General features: G+C 29.2%; 2 protein-coding genes across 5 annotated transcripts; one reads left to right on the top strand and one right to left on the bottom strand.

Annotated features, from left to right (window-relative positions):
• Window positions 1-12,951: 12,951 nt before the first annotated feature.
• Window positions 12,952-15,472, bottom strand: LOC103574686 (ribonuclease Oy). Of its 3 annotated transcripts, none has more exons than XM_053743112.1 (4): window positions 15,288-15,472; window positions 15,006-15,128; window positions 13,453-14,008; window positions 12,952-13,377 (listed from the first exon to the last, which is right to left on the bottom strand). In XM_053743112.1, the coding sequence occupies exons 1-4, from the start codon at window positions 15,365-15,367 to the stop codon at window positions 13,234-13,236; spliced, it is 903 nt and encodes a 300-aa protein (XP_053599087.1). In that variant the 5' UTR covers window positions 15,368-15,472; the 3' UTR covers window positions 12,952-13,233. The 3 variants fall into 3 exon arrangements, with proteins under 3 accessions (XP_053599087.1, XP_014297317.1, XP_053599088.1); XM_014441831.2 differs by having other exon boundaries at window positions 15,006-15,132; window positions 15,288-15,372; XM_053743113.1 differs by lacking the exon at window positions 15,006-15,128.
• An 826-nt stretch (window positions 15,473-16,298) lies between these two features.
• Window positions 16,299-25,024, top strand: LOC103574687 (cyclin-dependent kinase 9). Of its 2 annotated transcripts, none has more exons than XM_014441833.2 (7): window positions 16,299-16,427; window positions 18,607-18,691; window positions 18,769-18,859; window positions 21,300-21,463; window positions 21,531-21,766; window positions 21,865-22,012; window positions 24,419-25,024. In XM_014441833.2, the coding sequence occupies exons 2-7, from the start codon at window positions 18,653-18,655 to the stop codon at window positions 24,698-24,700; spliced, it is 960 nt and encodes a 319-aa protein (XP_014297319.1). In that variant the 5' UTR covers window positions 16,299-16,427; window positions 18,607-18,652; the 3' UTR covers window positions 24,701-25,024. The 2 variants fall into 2 exon arrangements, with proteins under 2 accessions (XP_014297319.1, XP_008552412.1); XM_008554190.2 differs by lacking the exon at window positions 16,299-16,427 and adding an exon at window positions 17,689-18,425 and having other exon boundaries at window positions 24,419-24,999.
• The last annotated feature ends 19 nt before the right edge of the window (window positions 25,025-25,043 follow it).

The raw sequence follows: 25,043 nt of genomic DNA on the forward strand, positions 1-25,043 counted from the left end.
AACCAAAATAATTTATTACATCATATAGAATAGACATTTACCAATTCAAAAATAATCAAATTAGTTCATTTTTCTTAAATTTAATATAAAAAAAAACAATTTTTTCTATGACACCCAAAAAACCCAATACCGGAACGCTGAAATAGCCTTGTCCCAATACGGGAATTCGGTTGTCCTAATACCGGAACAGTAAATAAAATAAGTTATTTTTTGCATTTATTCATGGTAAAAATATTAATAATTATTAAATAATATTAATGTAAAACGAGTATGAATGTAGCAGGCGTCAGAGAACTTTGAAATTATAAATAAATAAGATAAATAATTAAAAAAATAATATTTACAAAAAAAACACTATTAATTTCAAAATTTTTTGAATTTGCATTTTTTAAAATTTTATATTATTAATTATTTACTCGATTTATTAATAATTTTGAATTTGTCTGATGTCTGCTATATCACACCCATAATGTGAAATGTATTTAAAATTTTAAAATGATTGAATATTTAATGAAAATAAATATTTTGAACTAAAGAATATTAACAAAATAAATCATTTGAGGTTATACTAGAAAAATAATTGAAAAAAAAAAAAACTAAAAACAAAAATTAATTTTGTATGATTTAAATTAGAGTTTATCTATACTTAATATATTTCGTATAACAATTATACATACTGCATTAAATATTCGGGCTCCAGTAATAATTAATGTTGTCCTTGATTTAGCCAGTCAATAAAACTCACTGTTAATGTCTATCGATAACATTAATATGATTGGCTGTTCCGGTACTGGGCACGGGTTCATTTTGGTGTACCAATAGACGAACAGTAAAATTAATATAATAATACTATTTTTTCATATTTTTAATATGTTTTCTTGAATTTTATGTCACTCAAGATGCATATACAAAAAAAAATTATTTAAAAGTAATTCTATGCATTTTCTATAAGCTTAAGACCATTGACTGATTTCTTAGCAAAACCATTAAGAGACATGAAAAAGTCATGAATCCGAGACTATTGCTCTAATTTACATTTTTTTTTTTTTATATTTTAATTATTTTCTAAAATCTATTTTATATCTTATTTTTTAACTGAAAGATTAAGGTTTTAAATAAAGAAAGTTTTATTTAGTTTCATCGCGTACGAGTTGAAATATAATATAATGATTATCAAATCGTTCCGGTATTGGTTCTTGTTCCGGTATAGGGACATTTGCCTTACGAGTCCAATTTTCTCGATCTGTTGATTCAAGCGCTGTCCGATGATAAAAGCAATATACGCTTCTGTAGTCACTTTGATCTTAGTAATTGCCCTTTTTGGATAACATAAATATAATGACTCTAATCAAATCAGCTTGTGTTTCATCGGTTATCGAACAAAATCTAACTAAAAAGATTCAAAGTGTATAGTTATCATGAGTTTAAAAAGAATGAAAAAAGGGTACTTGCAACAAGTATGTGGGCAAGAAGTATAAGTTCTTTGATATTACTAGGAACGTTGTTTAATTAAGGAAGTGATATGAGCAAAATTGTGAAATAAAGGTTAACTGAGTTCAAAACTTACTTCTAAAAACGAAATTTGGACTTATTTTTTGACAGGGAAGTTGGCTTGGATGTTGCGGTTCAAAAGCTATTTCATTTCATCAAAATCTGACGTAAGAGTATAAGAATAATCATTTTTCTTGTTTCGAAGAATAGATCGCTATTTATAATTAAATTGAGTTTTTCTTTTTAAATATTATTAAGCTGAGCTACATTTTTTCACGTGAAAATCATATTGATATTACAAAATTGAGTTTAAAATTCGCTATTCATGCCTTCATACGTCCAAAGACACACATATACACACAATAAATTTGTATGCAAACACATATGTTTTAATCTAAATATGAATTCTCTGCTCACACAAACATATACGAGCTCATTCACGCTTATTGGAATTCAAATAAATTTTTATTAGCAATTCATTTGTTGATTGGTATTGTTGAATGTCAATAGACTTTAAAACCATTTTTCGCAAATTTATTATGTTCGCATCTTGAATGTCTTCCTTACATTATACATCACAATCGTTTCTATTTATCCGATTTAATGTTTTTATGAACCATTATTATATTCTTGTCAAGATAAGTTATGCAGTCATCTTGCAGCCAAGATGAGTTACATTCAGTACCTCACAACAAGTCGTAACTTTGCTGAGGGTTGATACTAAAAAAAGAAAGTAAATTAATTTTTTAAAAGTACATAATTTTCTACACGGAAAGAAAATTTCACTAAAATCTACGATGTTAACATCGTAATCGTGGACTAGACTTTTATTGGCGTCAATTTTTAAATGTCTTATCTCAAAATTTAATATAGTCTTTGTTAAAATTACGATGTTAAATAGTAAAGAATAAAATCTACATCAGAATTTTAATAAAGACTATAGTAAATTTTGAAATACGACATTTAAAAATTTACGCCAATGAAAGTCTAGTCCACGATTACGATGTTAATTTCGTAAATTTTAGTGGAATTTTCTTTCCGTGTACACGGAGAGAAAATTATAGTAACAGTTACAATATATTATGGGAATGGTTCCCATACTGCATGGTAACTGGTTTTTTTTGAAATGTTGATTATAGGAACGGCGGCCATATATATTATGGTAACCATTCCTATAATTATGGATATAATTCCCATACGGTATCGGAATAGTTCCTATGCAATTATGATAATCGTTACTATGTACGTATGGTAATGGTTACTATAATATTATGGGAATGGTTACCATAATATTATGGGAATAGTTACCATAATATTTAGAAATTATAATAATTTTTGTTTGTAATAAGCATTTTTTTTGTATATTTAATCTTTTTGTGAAACTATATTACAATAAAATGGTAACCATTCCCGTAATATTATGGTAATAATTCCCATAATATTATGGTAACCATTCCCATAATATTATGGTAACCATTCCCATAATATTATGGTAACCATTCCCATAATTTTATAGTAACTGTTCCTATAATATTATGGTAACTGTTCCTATAATATTATGGTAACCATTCCTATAATATTATGGTAACCATTCCCATAATATTATAGTAACCATTCCCATAATATTATGGTAATAATTCCCATACATTATGGGAATGATTACCATAATATTATGGGAATGATTACCATAATATTATGGGAATGGTTACCATAACATTATATGAACTGTTACAATGTGGTTATAGGATTAGTTCCTATTTGCTTATGGGAACTATTCCTATGAGTATGGTAATCATTACCATGATTCTTTCATATGCGATATGGGAACTGTTACCATAATGATAGGAATTGTTACCATATTTATGGAAACCTTCCCAAAAAGTATGGGTCTATATCCCATAATCCCTAGTAATCATTACCATAACGGTATGGGATGATATTTCATAAACGTACTAGGAACAGTACCTTTAATTTTTTCTTCGTGTAGTAGGAATTCTCTTAGTATTTCCGTAAAATAAGTACTCAATTTTTTCAACTTCTTGCTATGATATATCTATACTATAGTCGATGATCCTTGAAAAATTTTGGAATTTTTACGCCGATTAGCGAAAATCGACTTTTCGTTAGTTGTCGACGTTTCGAGATCATATAGGCAGCTATTTTGGGTATTTTTCGAATGATATCCGAGTGTTTGTATGGGTGTCTGTGTGTGTGTGTGTGTAAATTTTCTATACCTTTTTAGTCAATCGAACGATTTAGATCGTTCTTGCAACAATCGAAAGAGCTTATCAGGCGTTGAATTTCCTGTTGATTTGTGATTATTCGATCGAATGGACCGAAGAAGAGAGGGATTTAATTCGCTGTTGACTGCAGTATCACTATTGATATTTCAACAATATTTTGTAAATATTTCACTTATTTTTATTAAAAAAATAAAAAATTATAGCGGTCTATGTACATCTATTGTTATTTTTTTTTAAACCTTAACAGTTTATTTCTATCCGTTTCTTAATACAGTTTATTAACTGAAAGATTGTTCTATAGTAGATTTCACGTTCTCATGTAAGTTGAATTAAATTGAAATGTAAAAAAAAAATCGGTCTGTCGGTTGACCCTGCGGGCCAGCCCCAAAACTTCCTGCCTATTTCGAGCTCCTTGAGCTCAGAAAATTGTTGTAGATACATTTTCTCTTTGAGCTCGAAAATACTTTTGTATGCCTTTGTTTTCGAAAGAAAACGTTTTTTACGATTTTTTTTCAAACGATATCTCTCGAACGAATAAACCGATTAAGACGTTCAAGGCGACAATCGACATGTTTTATTGAGTTCTATAACTGATAAGATTTTTGAATTGATTCATCAAGTTGTTTTTAAAATACTTTCAAAATACTAAAAAAAAAAATTTGGAATTAATCGGGTCAGTCATTTCGAAAATATTTGGAAAAAACCATTATCCACCATTTCTTTCTCCCGCGATATCTCTCGAACAAATTAACCGATTGAGATGTCTAAGGCGGCAATCGGCGCGTTTTATTGAATTCTAAAGCTGATTAAAATTTGAAATCGATCGCGTCAGTCGTTTCAAAAATATTTAGAAAAAACCATTTTTCACCATTTCTTTCTCCCGCGATAACTCTCGAACAAATTATCCGATTTTGATGTTTGAGGTGGCAATAGACTCGTTTTATTGAGTACTAGAGCTGATTAGATTTTGAAGTCGATCGTATGAGTCGCTTCTGAGAAATCAATAAAAAACTAAAAAAAAATTTTTTTTTTTCGTAATTCGCAAATATTTTCGAGTCTATTCGATCAAATGATCTGAAATTCGCAGGAAAGTTGACGGCCAACAAGCTCTTTCATTGCCACCTCAACCATCCAAATCGATTCATTAGTTAAAAAGTTACAAAGAGTTTACATACACACACACACACACACACACTCGGACATCATTCTGAAAATAGTCAGAATAGCTTCCTAGGACCTCAAAACGTCGACATCTGATGAAAACTCGATTTTCGAAAATCGGGGTGAAAACAATAACTTCCCGAAATTTTTGAAAATCGTCGATTTTCTTAGCGGGAAGTTAAAAATTTTTGCTGGTTTTTATTATAAATCAAAACTGCCGTACTTAGGAAGAAGGCAGTAACTTCATCTTACTGCCTTTCTATCTTTCTCATGTTAATTTAACATTGGGAAGATAGAAAGACAGTAAGTGAAGTTACTGCCTTCTTCCTAAGCACAGTAGAAAAGCTATCAACATTTTTTGACTGAATCTCTAATTTTGAAAAAATTTAACAAAATAATATACAATCATGTTTACAAAAGTCATTTTGGAATGTTTAATAAACATTTAAAAATAAAATTTTGGAAGTACCTCGTTTTACCTACCCTACCGGGCCTACCCCCTTTGCCCCCCCCCTTTTTCCTATTTAGTATTGAACTTGAATTGTTTTGAATCATTTCTAATCATTTTGAATCGTTTATTTTTTCTTTTTTTAACTTTCCGCCAAGAAAATTGCAAATTTTCAAAAATTCGGGAAGTTATTGGTTTTAGTCCGATTTTCGAAAATCGAATTTCTAAGAGATTTTGACGTTTTCAGATTCTAAGAAGCTATCCTGACTAAGTTCACGATGATGTCCGAGTGTACGTATGTATGTATGTAAATATCTGTAACTTTTGAACGGATGAACCGATTTTGATTTTCAAGGTGTCATTTGACACGGCTGGTCAATATCTAATAGCTGAAAAAAATTGAGTTTGATCGACGGGGCTCGTTCAGAGATATTCCAAAAATAAACTTTTTTCAAAAATGTTTTTTTCGGACAACTTTTTATGTGCTTGATGGATTGATTCGAAAATCAACTCGGCTCTGGAGCTTCATAAGCCGCGTCGAATGCCACCTCAAACATCAAAATCGGTTAATTCGTTCAAGAGGAACCATTGTCGACAGAATAAAACAAATTAATTTTTTTTTAGTATTCTCGAAATTTTTTAGAAATCAATAAATCGATTTAAAAATCTAATCAGTTGTAGAACTCAATGAAACGCGTCGATTGCCACCTTAACCGTCTTAAACGGTTTATTTGTTCGGGAGATATCGTTTGAGAAAAAATCGTAAAAAAACGTTTTTTTTTTCGAAAACAGAAGGGTACAAAAGTATTTTCGAGCTCGAAGAACGTGAGAATGTATCTACAACGATTTTTCGAGCTCAAGGTGCTCGAAATATGCGGAAAGTTTTGGGGCTGGCCCACAGGGTCAACCGACAGACCGATTTTTAACTTCCCGCTAAGAAAATCGACGATTTTCAAAAATTTCGGGAAGTTATTGTTTTCACCCCGATTTTCGAAAATCGAGTTTTCATCAGATGTCGACGTTTTGAGGTCCTAGGAAGCTATTCTGACTATTTTCAGAATGATGTCCGAGTGTAAGTATGTGTGTGTGTGTGTGTGTGTGTGTGTGTGTGTATGTAAACTCTTTGTAACTTTTGAACTAATGAATCGATTTGGATGGTTGAGGTGGCAATCGAAAGAGCTTGTTGGCCTTCAACTTTCCTAGAAATTTCAAATTATTTGATCGAATAGACTTGACAATATTTGCGAATTACGGAAAAAAAAAAAATTTTTTTTTAGTTTTTTATTGATTTCTCAAAAACGACTTATACGATCTACTTCAAAATCTAATCAGCCCTGGTACTCAATAAAACGCGTCGATTGCCACCTCAAACATCAAAATCGGATAATTCGTTCGAGAGTTATCGCGGGAGAAAGAAATGGTGAAAAACGGTTTTTTCTAAATATTTTCGAAACGACTGACGCGATCGATTTCAAATTTTAATCAGCTCTAGAACTCAATAAAATGCGCCGATTGCTACGTTAACTATCAAAATCGATTGATTAGTTCAAAAGATATCGGCGTTGAAAAGTTAAAAAAATAACATTTTATGTTATTTTTTCCGGATAAATCATAATATAACGTACTAAAATGTGCCTGATATCATACCAACTCATCTTTTTTATGGTTTCTTTCGATCATATAATGTCATCGAACTTGGTTTTTAGTTTAAATCATATTATCAACAAAAAAAGCGATAAAACGTAGTTTCTAATATTTTTATCGGATATTTCGTATTTTATTGTTTCTTACATGAGTCAAAATTTACTTAAATATTGATTTTGATCCCCGACATTGATTTCTGCCTCAATACACTTATTTTACTGAACAAAATCAGGAACTAAATTTTAAAAACCGCTTCATTGATGATTTTCGATTCTTAAATTTTTAAACGTCAGCATAACAGGTAACTTGTTAGAGCTTGAAAAGATCATAAAAAAACAATTGCATGTGATAGCATTTTCGAGCTCGAAGAGCTCGAAAATATACCTACACTAATGTTTTCGAGCTCTTTGAGGTCGAAAACAGCGGGAAGTTTTGGGGCTGGCCCGCAGGGTCAACCGACAGACCGATTTTTTTTTTTTCAATCAGGATAATTGATCTTGTATCCAAGATTGAGATTTTGCATATTTATTCGTCGATTTTCTGAGCATTAACAAATAATGCTTTTTTATATAAATTCGATGAAATTTACGGCCATCTACTTATCAAAATTTCATTTCTTCATAACGTACATGATTGTTTTTTTTTTTCTTATACGTATGTCCGTCTCTTTAAATCTATCACCAACTAATTTCTATCGTTATTTTTAGAAAACTGAACAGTGATTATTCTACGAAGCATAAAAATTAGTATTAAAACTTTTTTTTATCAATTTAAAAAAAATCAAATAATTTATTTACCAGGAAATGAACCATACTTTTGTTTCAATGCAATCAAGATAACAATATTATATTCAAAGAATTACTTGTATTTATAATTTTCTGCTTCCACTAATTTATAAGTCTTATTACTGATCACGTTAGGTCGTATAGGCTATTATTGTTTTTGCAAAACACACCAACTGCTTATCATAATCATCATTGTAGTGGTCTGATACATAAGTATATATGATGTTTATATAGACGTTACTAGAAAAAAATTATTTTTTTAAATTTCCAGTTTGAATTACTATATTTATTGAATTCTAATATTTTTGAATAATTACTATGAAGTCTTATTTTTGTTCAACAAAATTATTTACTATAGGCATTATTTTAATAGTGTCCATTGAAGCAACTTTAAAAAGGTACTGCGAAAATAATTTTTGTAGTGAAAATTATACAACAAAAAATCAAATATTCCAAATTAAACTATAATATTCAATACTGTTCAACAATATAAATCGTACTTTATGAACAAGAAGTTTTAATTAAATCTTTTTACTTACAATGATTAACATAGACAGGTCAATGCTTGTAACGACCCATGCAGGAACTGTCAGAGTTGAACGACGGGCCCCTACTTGGCCTAGAACTGGGAGACCTAGCTTTGGCACACCAATATTGGCCCATGCTTGGCTCAAGATTAGGTAACCTAGCCTTGGCCATTCAATGGCAACCCAGGCTTAGATCAGGACTGGGTAACCTAGTCTCGGCCGTTACAATGATTACTCGAGCTTGGGCCAATACTGAGTGCCCCTACCTCGGCCGTCTAATGGCAACCTAGACTTGGACCAATGTAGGATTACTCAAGTTTGGCTATACCCATGGTTTAATAAGTGGATCATATAAGTGCATCAGTTCAACATTAGTAGATTTGTTCAGTAACTACCGTTCGGACTCAGCAATCAGAAGGACTGCAGTTCGTGCCCAGAGCCCAGCAAAATTTTCACAGAGTTTTTTTCACATTATCTACCTTGCTTAGATAGTTTAAACGATAATGATCATGAACTCTACGAGATTAATAATAATAAAATTTTTCCTTAATTAAATTTATTCGTTTCCTCAAATCCTGGGCCAGGTCTGACAACAAGGCTTGGCCTGAGATTATCATTTCAGACTTTTACCAGAACTGGGCCAAGACTGGCTTACAAGCCTGGTCAAAGGTTCTACAAAGTTGAGCCAAGTGTGGACCAAGCCTGGGCCCGTGGTACTTTCCTCTCTGGGTAGCATCTACAGTATGTCAGAAAATGAATACTTCATAATGTCACAAAACTGACGTCTTATTCATAGTGTCTTCCAGAACTCTTAGCTGGAAATTCTTAAAAATGATGTCTTTAACACATCATTATAAATATTTTTGAAGACACTTTTAAAAAGACATTGTAAAGAAATCATTCTGATTTAAATGGTCTGAGACGTTTTATCTCAAGTATGCTGCATCAATTCAAAATACATAATAAACTCACAATAACTATAAAAGTTTTAAAAATAAGTAAAATATTTTTGTTTACTTGACGTTGTATATGTCCCATTATGCCCGAATAATTCGAATCGTATAAAGTAAATAAAATTATTAATTCTCAGCTGTTATTCTATGACCACTTAAAAAAATTGAGTTTCATGGTCTCCAGAAATTAAATGGAACATTATTATTTCGTCATATGTACATAAATTATATACGTTAGCACGGTTTTAATACATTAAACTGATTATAATTTACAAAAAGGTAAAACAAATCAAAATAATTTTTGATCCGTATATACGTGTACATTAATATCAAAAACTTACATTAGAACGTAAGTGGTTCAGTCAGTGGTTAAGTTTCGATTGTTACTAAAAAGAATAAAATCTTATAACAAAACATGAATTGTTTAAAACGACATTTTCAACAAAATTTTTTTTTCCTGCAAATTCTTATAATAATTTTCAAAGTGCTCGGGTTGGCTCCATTCACATTCATTTTTCCACGGAGATCAAATACTGACAAAAACCATCAATCAACAATACATACTTCTTATTCAATAACGGGATCATTATACAATATTCTTACTTCATTTGTTTCTGTAATAACAGTGATTTATGTTCGATATACTAAAAAACAAAATGTGTTAAACTTTAAAACAGCTAACATACAAACGTTGTATTTGATACTGATTGAAATAGGTGTTCACTGTATTTCAACAATTATTGTAATTATTTTTTGCTTTAAGCAAAAAATTTTAATATCAATTGTCAATAAAATAATTAGTGTGGACAATGAAATTCAAAAACATCTAAACCAATTTAATCAATTGCGAGATGATAACTATCAAATTTTAGTAGTTTTAATTCATATTATTATACCTTTTCTGCTTAATTTAAAGGCTTTGAACGGGGATAATTATACTGTATATGTAAGCTACCATATTATTTTAGGATTTACTATTGACAGTCTTGTAATTCAATATGCACTTTTCATTCACTTTCTAAGAAAAAAAATTCATAAGTTGAATGAATCATTTCTGCTATTAGCCAACAAAACTGATCAACTCACCCAAGAATTTCTACACTCTAATAATAGTTTATATAATGACAATATCAAAAAGTTTGTATTTATTCGTAAAACGCATCGTTCGGTCTATGAAGTAGCTTGGGAGTTATCAGATTTTTATTCTTTACCCATTCTGCTTGCAATTCTTTTTCAATGTGCCAGCATAATATTGAGTGTATATTTATCAATCTTAAATTATAAACAGAGAATACAAACTCCAGAAAACCATGGTCATTTTTGGTTGTCAATATTTAATATATGTTTCAATTTATTGTGGATCTTAAGAAATATTATTCCAATTATAATTGTAACGAGCTATATAACAAAAACTATCGCTGAAGTAAGTATCAATTAATAATTGTTATAAAATCTTATTACAGTCGAGTTTCATTAAGTTACATTCCATTAACTCAGAACTTCCCCTCGATCTTGACCCCCACTACGAGCTACGTTGTCTCCTACCCAATGCTATTCGCTCTGAGTGAAGCCATGGTAGGAGAAATCAAATTGACTGAAACGTTTGCAGTGGTTACTTTTGGAGTTACGGGAGGCTATGATTACTGAAATTGTAAGCAAGCACACGTGAAAGTATTTATTTTGTTATCATTTAATTATTTATTTTTCATTTTGATTTTTTCATCAATATCATGTTTTGACTTTGATATGAATTTCAAACAACTTAACCTAAATGCTTACTGCATTCTTTTTCATTTTTTATCATTATACTTACTTATTGTTGATTCGTTTAGCTAAAAAACAAAACTGCAATTACTATAAAACTGTCACATATTTTTTACAACTTTTTTTTTTACTATTATTTATAATATTTATTTATTTTTATGTTTCTTGCTATAGACATAGTATAAAAACATACTCTGATAGCCTCCCGTATTATATATTTTGTCTGGCGCTGCAGTCACACTCATAGCGAATACATTTGTATATACCTATGTATACTCTATTCAAAAATTCCCATAGAATCCACTCAAATGCGACAAAGACCGCATAGAAACAAATACACTCTATAGGATCCTATGCGGTTTTTGTCGCATTTAGGTGGATTCTATGGGAATTTTTGGATAGGGTATTTTTATATGCCTTATTCATGTCAATGCCAGAGCGCATGCGCCGTAGTTTACTCTTTTAAGGAGAAGGGGCATTCGATAAGTTGAAATTTCCAGACCGTAAACTAACTTCTAAGTTAATGAAGTTCAACTGTGGTTATTTAACTTAAAAATGTATTCATTTATTACAGATGAAAAGAACAGAAACCATTGTTCACAAAATTAAACTTTCATACTTCCGATATCCACGAATCAAATCTGAAGTATACATATTTACTACAATATAATTGTTTTAGCATTTTGTTATAAAGATAATATATTGTTCGATTAAAAAAAAAAAAAAAACATTTTTCAGATGGAACAATTTTCTATGGAACTATTACATAGGCAACATACAATGTTCACTGCTTGTCATTTTTTTTCAATTGATAGTAGACTCTTGATATCCGTATAATTTTTTTATTATTTTTGTTCAAGTGACTTAACGCTAATTAATGTGATCAATTTTCATTGTGATTGATTATTATCGCATGTCAACAATTATTCAATCAAAATTATATTGCTTCCGAAAAAATTTAAAAGTGCAATTGCCTCTGCGGATTCATGTTACTTCGCTAATTTTCTATATAAATCAACGCTTTTAATAGTTAACTCCTAAACTTTATGTTTTTGACAAAGTGAATTTCTTAAGCTTTGTTTTTGAAATTGCTATGAATAATTGATGAATATTTTTTGAGCTTCGTATATACTTCTTTAAATTTATCAAATTTGAAAAATTGTTGCATGAAAATTGTCTGAACTATCTTAAAAAAAAACAGTTCAGATCAATGTAGATCTAAAAAAATTTAATAAACTGATTAATATCTAACTAAGTCGACTACGTAATTAAAAGATTAGCGTTGGGTCAGCTTCAGTACTTACCGTCTCAATAACTTATTATTATTTTTTTTTATTTTTCATACAGATTATCAGCACAACTACAACATACATGATCATTATACTAAAGTACTCTTCTGAGTAATAGAATATAATATCCCAACAACGCATTTGGGTGTATGATGGACAACTATGTATATAATCAATACAAAAAAAAAAAAACTATTATAGATTTTCTTACTTTTTAGAATAAACAAATATACAGTCAACATGAGCGACTTTATTTTGTCAAGGTAATATTGTTTACCCAAAAAATAACGTTTAGTCATGACTTGAATAATTTTTTTATTTGTGTATAGAGTCAATGGAAGGTGAAGGGTCCTAATGATAACCAATTTGACGATAAAAAATAGTCCCGGATATATTGTTATAAAGGGAAAAAAATTACCAAGGTTTCTTTTTATAATTCTACTTTTTCAATCCCTAAAAAACGTACGGTAAAAAGACAATGAACTAAAAAATTTAAGTTTTTTTTTGTTGAATCCTTTTATTTGTGTTATAATGTAGAAGTAAATTTTTTAAGGTTTTACATATTTTAAAAATTATGTTAAAATATTAATAACTTCAAATATTGAACAAAAATAAAGTAGATAATAAAATAAGATATAATGTCAAATAAGCCTATATACGCTATTATTTCAAATGCCCTCTCTTACTGAAAAAGACTTAAATAAAAAATAATTGAACCAATAATTATCGAAGTAACCTTGACTGTAACTTATTTTGAAAAACTCCAATAAAATTATTTTAATAAAAATTTGTCACGCTGAGTTCAAATTTTTAAATTTTTAGCTAAAAAGAAGTTTTAATTGTTTTCATTCTGCTTACAAGATTTGAAGTAGTTTAAAATTGTAACAATTTGACATAAATTTAATATTTGAACATTCAAAACTTGAATTTAACCAGTGACTGATGGTACATCATTTAAGTACTTGACTTGCTTATTTGGATCACTTACATCTGCTCCTTCAGGACAGTCAATATTATTAAAAGAAAGGTCATAACATATATGAATTTCATACAAAAAAGATTCAGTTCGTTCCTAAAAGCATAAAAAATTATTGATATACGAATTAAAAAATCTTAAAAAATTTACAATAGCAATCGACTTAATTACTTTATTGAAAATGGTAGTAATCACAGACTTCTTTCCGACACTGTTGTTTATTTTATTATTTATATCTCCTAGAGATACGGTATTTCCAGGAAAAATTTCTCCGTCATTAAGTGCTTGAACTAAATCATACTGATCATATAAATCTAAAGTTTTAGAAAAATATTTTCCTATATCGTTAACGTCTTCAACACGAGCTGCACACCGTCCATGTTTAGTCCACTCATGTTCCCACAATCTGGCATCTGGATCACCATATCCAGATTTGTCGACACCAAACCATACCGGCGTTAATTTATCTTTAATATCAATTAGATCGTTAATATTGAATGGTTTATCTAGTGGACATTTCTTTTTAAGTATTGACTTATCCGTAGTTCTTTGTGGCCATAATCCATGGATAGACCATGAATCTGGAGTGTTACATTCTTTGTCAGACTGACCCATTACACGTACTTTATAACACAAAGCCTTCGGCCAATATTGTGATAACTTAAAATATTCAAAACACTCGGAAGCCGGTGATTCGGCGTCTTTACAAATATCATCATTGGCCTGCCTATATTAATCATTATAAATAGAAATATTCAATTAAAACTCTTTGATCACGAAGTACAATTTGAAATTATTTATATTGTGAAATGCCAAATATGAAGTAGTAACCATACAACAATCTTGTTCAAGGCTTGGGCAAGCCTGGTCTCAAGTTCGATACACATTAGTATCGTTTTCTACCTATGTGTCTTGCTGCAAATACTTGTGGCTAAATTTCAATAAAAAATTTATAATGCAAGCCTAACACAAGAAATTCGTGCCAAATTATAACTCGATTTTGGAGGAAGACTATAGTTGGAAATAGTTATGCATGGCTTGATCAAGATCTGCTCGAGGCTCGAAATTGAACTTGAGCCTTGAGCAGATCTTGAGCAAGACATGTGTAAGTACCTGCTGTAAGTTACTGGTACATGAAATGCGCCAGAAACTTTTAAACTGCGCCGTATCTAAGATATTTTCAATATCCTCGTGTACAATGCCTTGAGCAAGTCATGCACAAATCTTGATGACGATTTCTTGCTACATGATCTTGCGCAAGACCCATGCGTAGAAATAGACACTAGTGACCAGGAGTTTTGCTTAAGGCACTGGCACCAAAATCTAGCTCAAGCATGTATTATTGGCATGTAGTATTTGAAGAAGTTATCCTAATAACACGTGTTTGAGCAAGATTCCTGGAGTTAGTATTTTTAACAAAACACCTAGGTGCAAGCCATCCACAACTATTTTTAACTGTAGTCTTCCTCCGGAATTGAGTTATAATCTGGCACGAATTTTTTGTGTAAGGCCTGCACTATAGACTTGCTATTGAAATCTAGCCACAAGTATCTGCAGCAAGACACATATATAGTCCCATACTTTCTAGGAAAAGTTCCCATAAGTATGGAGGTAGGGGCACTCAGTATTGGCCCAAGCTCGAGTAATCATTGTAACGGCCGAGACTAGGTTACCCAGTCCTGATCTAAGCCTGGGTTGCCATTGAATGGCCAAGGCTAGGTTACCTAATCTTGAGCCAAGCATGGGCGAATATTGGTGTGCCAAAGTTAGGTCTCCCAGTTCTAGGCCAAGTAGGGGCCCGTCGTTCAACTCTGACAGTTCCTGCATGGGTCGTTACAAGCATTGACCTGTCTATGTTAATCATTGTAAGTAAAAAGATTTAATTAAAACTTCTTGTTCATAAAGTACGATTTATATTGTTGAACAGTATTGAATATTATAGTTTAATTTGGAATATTTGATTTTTTGTTGTATAATTTTCACTACAAAAATTATTTTCGCAGTACCTTTTTAAAGTTGCTTCAATGGACACTATTAAAATAATGCCTATAGTAAATAATTTTGTTGAACAAAAATAAGACTTCATAGTAATTATTCAAAAATATTAGAATTCAATAAATATAGTAATTCAAACTGGAAATTTAAAAAAATAATTTTTTTCTAGTAACGTCTATATAAACATCATATATACTTATGTATCAGACCACTACAATGATGATTATGATAAGCAGTTGGTGTGTTTTGCAAAAACAATAATAGCCTATACGACCTAACGTGATCAGTAATAAGACTTATAAATTAGTGGAAGCAGAAAATTATAAATACAAGTAATTCTTTGAATATAATATTGTTATCTTGATTGCATTGAAACAAAAGTATGGTTCATTTCCTGGTAAATAAATTATTTGATTTTTTTTAAATTGATAAAAAAAAGTTTTAATACTAATTTTTATGCTTCGTAGAATAATCACTGTTCAGTTTTCTAAAAATAACGATAGAAATTAGTTGGTGATAGATTTAAAGAGACGGACATACGTATAAGAAAAAAAAAAACAATCATGTACGTTATGAAGAAATGAAATTTTGATAAGTAGATGGCCGTAAATTTCATCGAATTTATATAAAAAAGCATTATTTGTTAATGCTCAGAAAATCGACGAATAAATATGCAAAATCTCAATCTTGGATACGAGATCGATTATCCTGATTGAAGAAAAAAAATCGGTCTGTCGGTTGACCCTGTGGGCCAGCCCCCAAACTCCCCGCATATTTCGAGCTCCTTGAGCTTGAAAAGATCATAAAAAAACAATTGCATGTGATAGCATTTTCGAGCTCGAAGAGCTCGAAAATATATCTACACTAATGTTTCGAGCTCTTTGAGGTCGAAAACAGCGGGAAGTTTTGGGGCTGGCCCGCAGGGTCAACCGACGCCCAGATTTTTTTTACAAGTGCAACGGGAAAATGGGTTGCTAGACACCTTAAAAACACTATCACCAAAATTAATTTTAAGCGGAAGATCCTCCGTATCGCAGTTTTTCATTTTTTTCTCAATCCAATAGAGAAAAATTCATACCTCATCATAAATTGATTGCACAGAAAAATGTTCTTACTAAATTTTGTAGGAAATTTAATGCTCTACAAAAAAGGTATCTTATATTTTTTCCGTAAACCTCACCATTTGAATGATATTGAAGATTTAAGTTTGATCATTTTAAGACAAATTTCATTTTTGTTTATGAATTTTATAACTCGACAATAAATGACTACTATAAAATGCGCAACACTAATTTTTGTAGGAAATTAACTGCTCTTTATAACTGGTATCTTATATTTTGGCGATTAAATTAAGCGTTCAAAAGACATTCATCATCAAACTTTTATGTGTACTAATTTTAAGTGTTTTTGATTAGATAATCGAAAAATTTCAATTTAATTTATAAATTTTAAGAAAATTTACACAATTTTAGTTTTTATCAACTGAGAAACTTCAAAATTTTTTTCAAGTTTTTTCTATAAAAACGAAAAAAACTCTAAGATAAGCCTAAAAATCTTTCCCGTCAATCAATGAAAAAATGTATAAAAATATTTAATTGATAATATGATATCTTAAGAAAAAAATTATTAGTTAAGTAATTTTTTTTTTTTTAAGATTCATTTTGATAAAATAAGACCGCTATCGAAAATGGCTATGTAACTCTATGTGATTTAATTATAATTTCAATATAATAATTCATAAAAAAATATTTGTAATTAAAATAATTTTATATCTATATATATTTGAACTCTCGTCTTACCAGAAGCATGTGCGCACATTCACACGTGACTCGCCTTTGGTCAAGATCAAACATGGATCATGCATGATCAAGCAAGATTCATGCAAAGTCATATTCTATCAGGCATGATGAGGAATGAATTCTCATCCATGATTCATGTAAAGTCATGCATGATCAATGATCATGTATAAAGAGAAATGAAAATTTATGCATGAAACAGTATGACTGAGTATGATTTTGCATGACCATGTCTAATCTACAAGATACATACTCAATCATGCATATAATCATGAATGATCAAATTTAGCGGAAAAATAATGGTCATGCATGACTGAATGTGGCTTTGCATGATCATACATATGATTCATATACTGCCATGCTCGATTACGCAAGATTCATGCAAAGTCATAGTCAATCATGCATGATCATGTATGACTTCGTTTGACCGGAAAAAAGTTACAGTATAAGTGCAACAAAGATAGTTCCGTTCATTTCTCTTAAAGTAAAAAAAGAAAATGAGTAACGCTTCGCCTTTACTTTAACAAAACGACAGTTCCCGCGTAATAGCTTAAATGAGTTCTTCTTAAAAGATAGCGCAGTCTACCGACAAAAATTCATGTTCACAAAATTGGACTAAACCCATTTTTTTAACATTGCGTTCTGACTCCGTGTTCCTATACTTAGTGGAATGAACAGAGAGAAAGTTAAAACCGAAAACACCCGAGGTACGCTCGTTTGCTACATTTTTAAGTGTAGAAATGCTCAATTCGTAATAGGAGAAACAGAGAAATGGTTACATTAGAATTAGAATGTGTAGGAGATACATTAAAGTATGAGTTCAATTAAATATTTTAAGTTTCTGTGAACTTGTTTTGCAGTTGAATAACAATACGAAGTTCATAATTAATTATTAAGTTATTTTTTATAACAAGACGTAATTTTGAGCAATCTTATCATTTTATAGTAAAAACCACTGAAATATGTTTGTTTATTTCATAGTATTTAACAGAATATCTACATAAATTATATAAATTTCGAACAATATTGTGTTCAAGTTTAGTTTATATTAAACAAATGTCCGATACTTAAAGTGAAAAAAATAATATTAAATGTAAAATTTAATTTTTGTTATCCTTAGTGATGTCCATTATTTTTATAATAATTTTCACATATCAATAAAAGTAAAAATAAATAATTTTATTTTTATCAATAATTTCATTGTATACTCTTTCGAGATATTAGTATTTTATCAATCAAAATGAATTATCTCAGTCAAAACGAAAAATATCAATATGTACAAGAATACGATTCTTGTTTGAATACATCTTCTAACTATGAAAAAATAATAAAAATAGGGCAGGGCACATATGGGTAAGTAACAAGTGTGCTTATAAAAATATTTTCGATAAACTTTCTACTTAAGTCCTAGTAAAATTCTAAAAGTTTTAGGCACTAAATTTGTATATAATGTTGTCATACTTAATTCTTAAAATGAAACAAAATTTTTAACTTGAATCGACTTTTAATTAATAATTTTTTAAATTTATTTCAGAGAAGTGTTTAAAGCAAGAAATCGACAAAGCAATAAATTCGTTGCAATGAAAAAAATACTAATGCACAATTTGGGAGACAATGGGGTGTGTTATTACTGTAATGATAATGTAAAAATTAAGATTGTAAAAAAGATATTGAAACGATCACAAAATTTTTACAGTTTCCCATCAGCTCCCTGAGAGAAACGAAAATTTTAAGACTTCTCAAACATAAGAATATCATTAATTTAATTGAAATCTGTAGATCAGCAGGTATAGTTAAATATTATCTATATTATTAAGAGGATAAGAAAAATTTTGTTTCCGCCATATATATATGATAGAATTGGTTAATGTTATTAAATTTGGAACCGTTAAAAATATCTTGACTTGAATTTGTGCCTTTTCATAGTTTAAACTCTTTTTTATTGCCAAGCATCAGATAAATCAATTTATCTATGTTATTCGAATTACATTTAAATTACGCGGGTAAAAAGACGATCGTATTTATTTTCTTTAAATAAATTAATCTTTTAATTATTCTGTCACTAAATATGACTGAATGTCACTGAATATAGCTATATTATTTATATCGCGTTACTAATTCCAAAACGACATATTTTTATACTCTTTTTTGGTTTTAGGGAGCTTCTCAAAGCCAAAATAGCGCACACAGAAAAAAAAGAATTTATTGACACAAAAAATCTTTACTCGCCTAAAGAAAATTTTTACTTCCTCCCAGAAATTTTTAACATTGTCAACTGAAAACAAAAATTTATTTGAAACTAGAAAAAATTACTTGGGGCAAAAAATAATTTTTTGCCCAAAAAATCTTGCTTCGCCCCAACCAAATTTTTACATTCAATTCAAAATACATAAAATTTTTTGTGGCAAGAAATCCTTTTTTTTTCTGTGTATTTCATAAATTTAGTAGTGATATTTGGGCAGTCACGTAGTGACTGCAGATTGCTCGTTCATTTTAAAGGATTTATCATTAACATTTATAAATTGATATTTAATGTTATCTCTAGTTCCTAAAACGATTTGATCTAAATTTTGTTACGTGATTCTCTTTAATATATTTAGTAGTACTCTTCATAAAAATACATCTTGCCATGGGTCAACTTAAAACCGTTTAATTTAAAACAAAATTATTTAAATAATTGCAAGAAACTTTCATTTTCAAATGAGATAAATTTTAGTAGATTTCATAGAAATCTAACTGTTGTATTTGTCCTCATGACACAACTTTCTAAAAATTTTATGGTTTTCCTTCTCAGCTATTAGAGAAGGTCCAAAAAATACCATTGGTTCGAAAGCTTAAACACGTATTTATATATACGGTATAACGCACCGTTTTTCAAAGATAGTGATCAAAATTCTACATCGATCTTAATGAAACTTCGTATATCCATTTTTTAGTTAAAGAGCCAGTTCAATTCGAAGATGAATTAAATCGGTCAGGAAGTTATGAAGTAATGGTCGTAGGAAATTTTTTTATTTTCCGAAAAAATCGAGTTTTCTTAATTTATGGTCAAAAAACTTGCAAACTTAGAAAAAGATAATAAATTTCGGGTGATTTCATCTTATAGTTCATTTAATTAACTTTGATTTGTACTATTTTACTTATGTTTTTGATAATTTTTTCTAAGACTTTGATCAATTTTAAAATTTATTAAGAAACAGAAAGTTTTTTTTTCTTCGCTTTAGCGTTGAATAACTTTTGAGTTGTGCATCCCCAAGTAGCACACTTGACTTTATGACATCTATAAAATAGAAGTTTTGAAGATGTTTTTGACTTATCGATAAGAAATTTATATCACCGAAAAAATATCTGGTTAAAAGACTTGACACAAGTGACGACCAAAAGTAAATTACAAATAAGTTATCTAAGTGATTTTTTAACTGAAATTACTTTTTTAGGATGGAAAAAAGAAGTCAAATTTCCTATAACTCTTAAGACTAACATCTATATATCTTATATTAAAAAAAAAAAAAACTTGACTTTTAAGACAAAAAACAAATGGTCTTGTCCTTTTCTGTGTTATTTAGGTAATAGTTGGATCTCGTTAATTACATGTTCCCAAACAACACAGAAACAACTTTAAGACGTCATAAAAATGTCTTTTAAAAGGACAAGATTAATTTTTACGATGATTTCCCATGGGAATCTGCACCATTTCGAAATCCATATAAGAATGTTGTATGGATTTAAAATTAGTAAAATTATCAAAAAGCGTTAGATTATTAATATAAACAAATTTATGAAAAAAAAAAAAGTTAAATAAATAGATAAAGAAATCCAGATACCCCGGATTCTATAGAAATTACTTACATAGAAACCCATTCCTGTATATGAATTCTTTACAAATAACTCCATATATCCAAGTTCCTATAATGGGAATCCTGGAACCCACAGTTTCCTATGGTTTCTACTCTTACATAAATCTATACGCTCCTATACGGATTTCTATGGATTCCCATGCAATTCCACATGCACTTTTTCGATAGAGATTTTTAAGATTAGTACTAGTACACATATTAAAAAGAATCATGAAAATAAATTTAGGTTGAATATTAAAAGTTCTTTGATTATTGTACATATTTTAATGTGGAAAAATTAGAAATATCAATGAAATTTATTTACTTTATACATTTTATTTAATAAAAAATAGTATGTCAATGTTAGTAATTTATTAATTTATAATTATAGCTACAGATTCAAATTATCCTTCGATATTTTACCTTGTATTTGATTTTTGTGAACATGATCTCAATGGTTTACTTTCCAACAAGGCTGTAAAATTTAGTTTAGCGGAAATAAAAATGATCATTAAGCAATTGTTAAGCGGTCTTTATTATATTCATGTTAACAAGGTATATTATTTATATCTATTGCTTGTATATTTTTTCGCATAATTAACAAATTATTAATTTATTCCAGATATTGCATAGAGATATAAAACCATCAAATATACTTATTACAAAAGATGGAATTTTAAAAATAGCTGATTTCGGTTTGGCAAGACCGTTTAGTGATAAAAATTCTGGAAATCTAGGTAAAGAACAAGTAGTAACGTTATGGTATAGAGCACCTGAATTACTTCTTGGAGATGAGAATTATGGGCCGCCGATTGATTTATGGGCAGCCGGATGTATAATGATTGAAATGTGGAAACGGTAACTTTCGAACATCTTACAAATGACAAAAATAATTGCATTTACTTGAACATTAAAAAATAGATTAGTTCTTTTTTTTATTCTATTTTATATTTTAGGACTCCAATTATGCGAGGACATTCTGAGCAACACCAACTTTTTTTAATATCAAATTTATGTGGCTCCATCACACCATTTATATGGCAGGATGTAGAAAAACTTGAATTATTTAGCACAATGCAACTACCTCAAAGAAAAAAAAGAAAAGTAAGAATTATAATATGAAAGCGGAATAGCCACTGTGAAGGCCAAAAAACGAGTGATTTTCGGAAATTTTTTGACCGGGATAATTAAGGAATATGGGGATCGATTTCTTTTTTTATTTTATTATATTCAGTGTAGTATTTTTAAATTTTTATTAAAAAATATTAAATAGGTAAAAAATTAACAGCGTTGCTGTAGAGCCTGGAAGAAAATTTCCCCTCCACGATTGTCACGATTTCTCGAAAACGGGTTATTTGAAATAAAAAAAAAAGAAATCAATATAATCTGTGGGACCCAACATGAATAACTCGGTCTATAATAAATCTGGTCAGAACAACTCTGTCATTACAACTCTTGTAAATACAACTCTATGCAAAAACAACTCGGTACAAAAATAGATTTTCTATTTTTAAGTATGGGCATTATGAGAGAAAATTATTAAATATGATTAATGCTTGCTCAATCTTGCATGATGTATGAGTAGTTATTTTGGGGGTAATAAGCGTCTTGGTCCCCGGACAAAATATCCCCAGGACAAAACATCTCTAGATAAAATATCAACCTGGGTTGGATGTACACAAAACTTGTGAAAAATAGGCACAGTTCTATTTTAAGCGTCTATAATGTAGAATGGTTTTCGACGAAATATCCTCATAATCCTTATAGCATATTTAATATTGATTTAAAGTGATTTGATATAGTAATAGTTGAAAAAAAATATTATTTCGCTTTGATTAAGTAAATTATAAAAAAAATGTTATTATCATAATCATAAATTTAGTTGAAACTGACAAATATACATACATGAGTAATTAATGAAATCTACAAAATTATCTCGATACTTTTGATTCAATTTAATAGATAATAAATGTATTTTTGTATTAAATTCGCCAAATAGCTGTTTGCCCATTCAACTATGTCCACGACATTTGTGTGCATTTTATGATTATCTGCCTGCAACAAGTAATTTCGAGTGTGACAAGTAAACTTTTTGTTTGCGTGTTGCTTAATCCGAGTTGTACTGACCAGAGTTGTTTTTGTATAAAGTTGTTTTGACCAGAGTTGTTTTTGTACCGAGTCGTTTCGACTGGAGTTATTTTGTCCGGAGTTGTCATTGTTCGAGTCGTTTTGTCTGAGTTATTTTGCCCTAGAGCCATAATCTGTATGAATGTAGTTATCGTTGTACGTAGCTGATTTTTAAAATTTTGATTTTTCAAAAAATTGTGACTGATTGAAAATTTTTTCATGTTTTTGTCCTTTTTTTTGTATTCAAGCTGTCTTAAAAAACAGTGGAAATCAAAATTTAAAAAATCGGCTTCACTGAACCTTAGCTATTGCGAAGACGAATAAAACAAAAAAAAAAAGTTGAAAATCGGTTGATAATTGCTTGAGTTGTCGATGCATCCAGTTCGAAAAAAGTCGTTTTGAGTAAAAAGCGTTTTATTTAAAGTTTTTAGTTCATTTCTCTTAAGGGGGAAAAGAGTCTGAGATACAAAAAAAGAGCATATTTTCGCGAATTTGTTTTTTTTTTTAGAGTACCTATTTTATTAACATTCTTAAAATTTGAGACATTATTAAGCAACATTACAAGAATATTTGGCTAAATTTTTATAAAAAAATATTGAAAAGTGAGCCAGTGATAGTGGGGAGAACCGAGTTACTTAAAAAAAAGTCTCCATGCCGTAAGCAGGATAACTCGTGACTGTTTCATCTGAAATCAAAAAATCACAATGATTTCATAACTACATAAGTTTATCTTGAATTTGAACGAAGGAGTAAACAAAATATTCATTTTTGAGTTTTTGGTAAAGGTGCAATCAAAAAACTCTGATTTTGACCAAAAATTGCTTTTTTTGTTTAATAAAAAAATAAGTAGTTATTGAAAAAAAAATCCTTGATTCAAATTTACGATAAACTTATTTACTAAAGAAATCTTTTTGATTTTTTTATTCCAAATGAAGCAGTCATGAGTTATCCTGCCTGTGGCATGGAGACTTTTTTTTAGGTGACTCGTCTCTCCCTACTATCACCGGCTTATTTTTAAATATTTTTTTATAAAAATTTAGCAAAATATTCTTGGAATGATGCTTAATAATGTCACAAATTTTAAGAATTTCAATAAAGAAGCTACTCTAAAAAAAAAAATCACAAAAATATGCTCTTTTTTTTTGTATCTTGGACCCTTTTCCCCCCTTAATATAAATCACATATCTTCTAAAATATTTATACTTATATCAATAACTGTACCTCAATCAACTCTCGAAATTTTCTACACATATTTTCAAATGTATAAACTTCAAATTGAAAAGAAAAAAAAATTTTTATTTTTCACAGTGGCTATTCCTCTTAAGTAACCTATTGTTAGTTTTATTAAATTTAATGAATAAAAAATTTTAATAAATTATTCAGCTTAAAGAAGAACTCAAACCTCACATTGAAAATGCATACGCACTAGATCTTATAGATAATATTCTTGTAATTGACCCGAAGAAAAGATTTGATGCAGATACAGCATTAAATCATGACTTTTTCTGGACTGATCCAATGCCATGTGATTTATCTAACAAGTTATCTCAACATAATCACAGTATGTTTGAGTACTTTACATCTTCTCAGAGACTACAAAAAAAACTCAATGAACCTGCCATACCTTCTTTAAATGACAATGGCTACCAAGATCGTATTTTCTAACTAAAACCGGAATAAATAACTAAAAAAATATATTTTTTATAAATATTTTAAATTTGAACGAAAGAAAATAATAAACAACTTGATATTATTAAAACTTTTATTTTGTAAATTTTCGAAAAATAAACAATCTTAAAAAATTAGAAAATAAATTTCTAAATAGTCGTCAATTAAATAATTTTTTTTTTTTTCATAACTTAGATACATTTAAAGGGTACATTATTTTTTATAAACAAAAATAACAAAAATTTTGCTACACAATTTATTTAAACAGATTTGAAAATTAAAATTTTTAAATGTACTATTAATTAAATAAATAAAATGATTTATTTAAAATGTTTTTTTT

Source organism: Microplitis demolitor, chromosome 2 (genome assembly GCF_026212275.2).
Source record: "Microplitis demolitor isolate Queensland-Clemson2020A chromosome 2, iyMicDemo2.1a, whole genome shotgun sequence".
NCBI lineage: Eukaryota > Metazoa > Arthropoda > Insecta > Hymenoptera > Braconidae > Microplitis > Microplitis demolitor.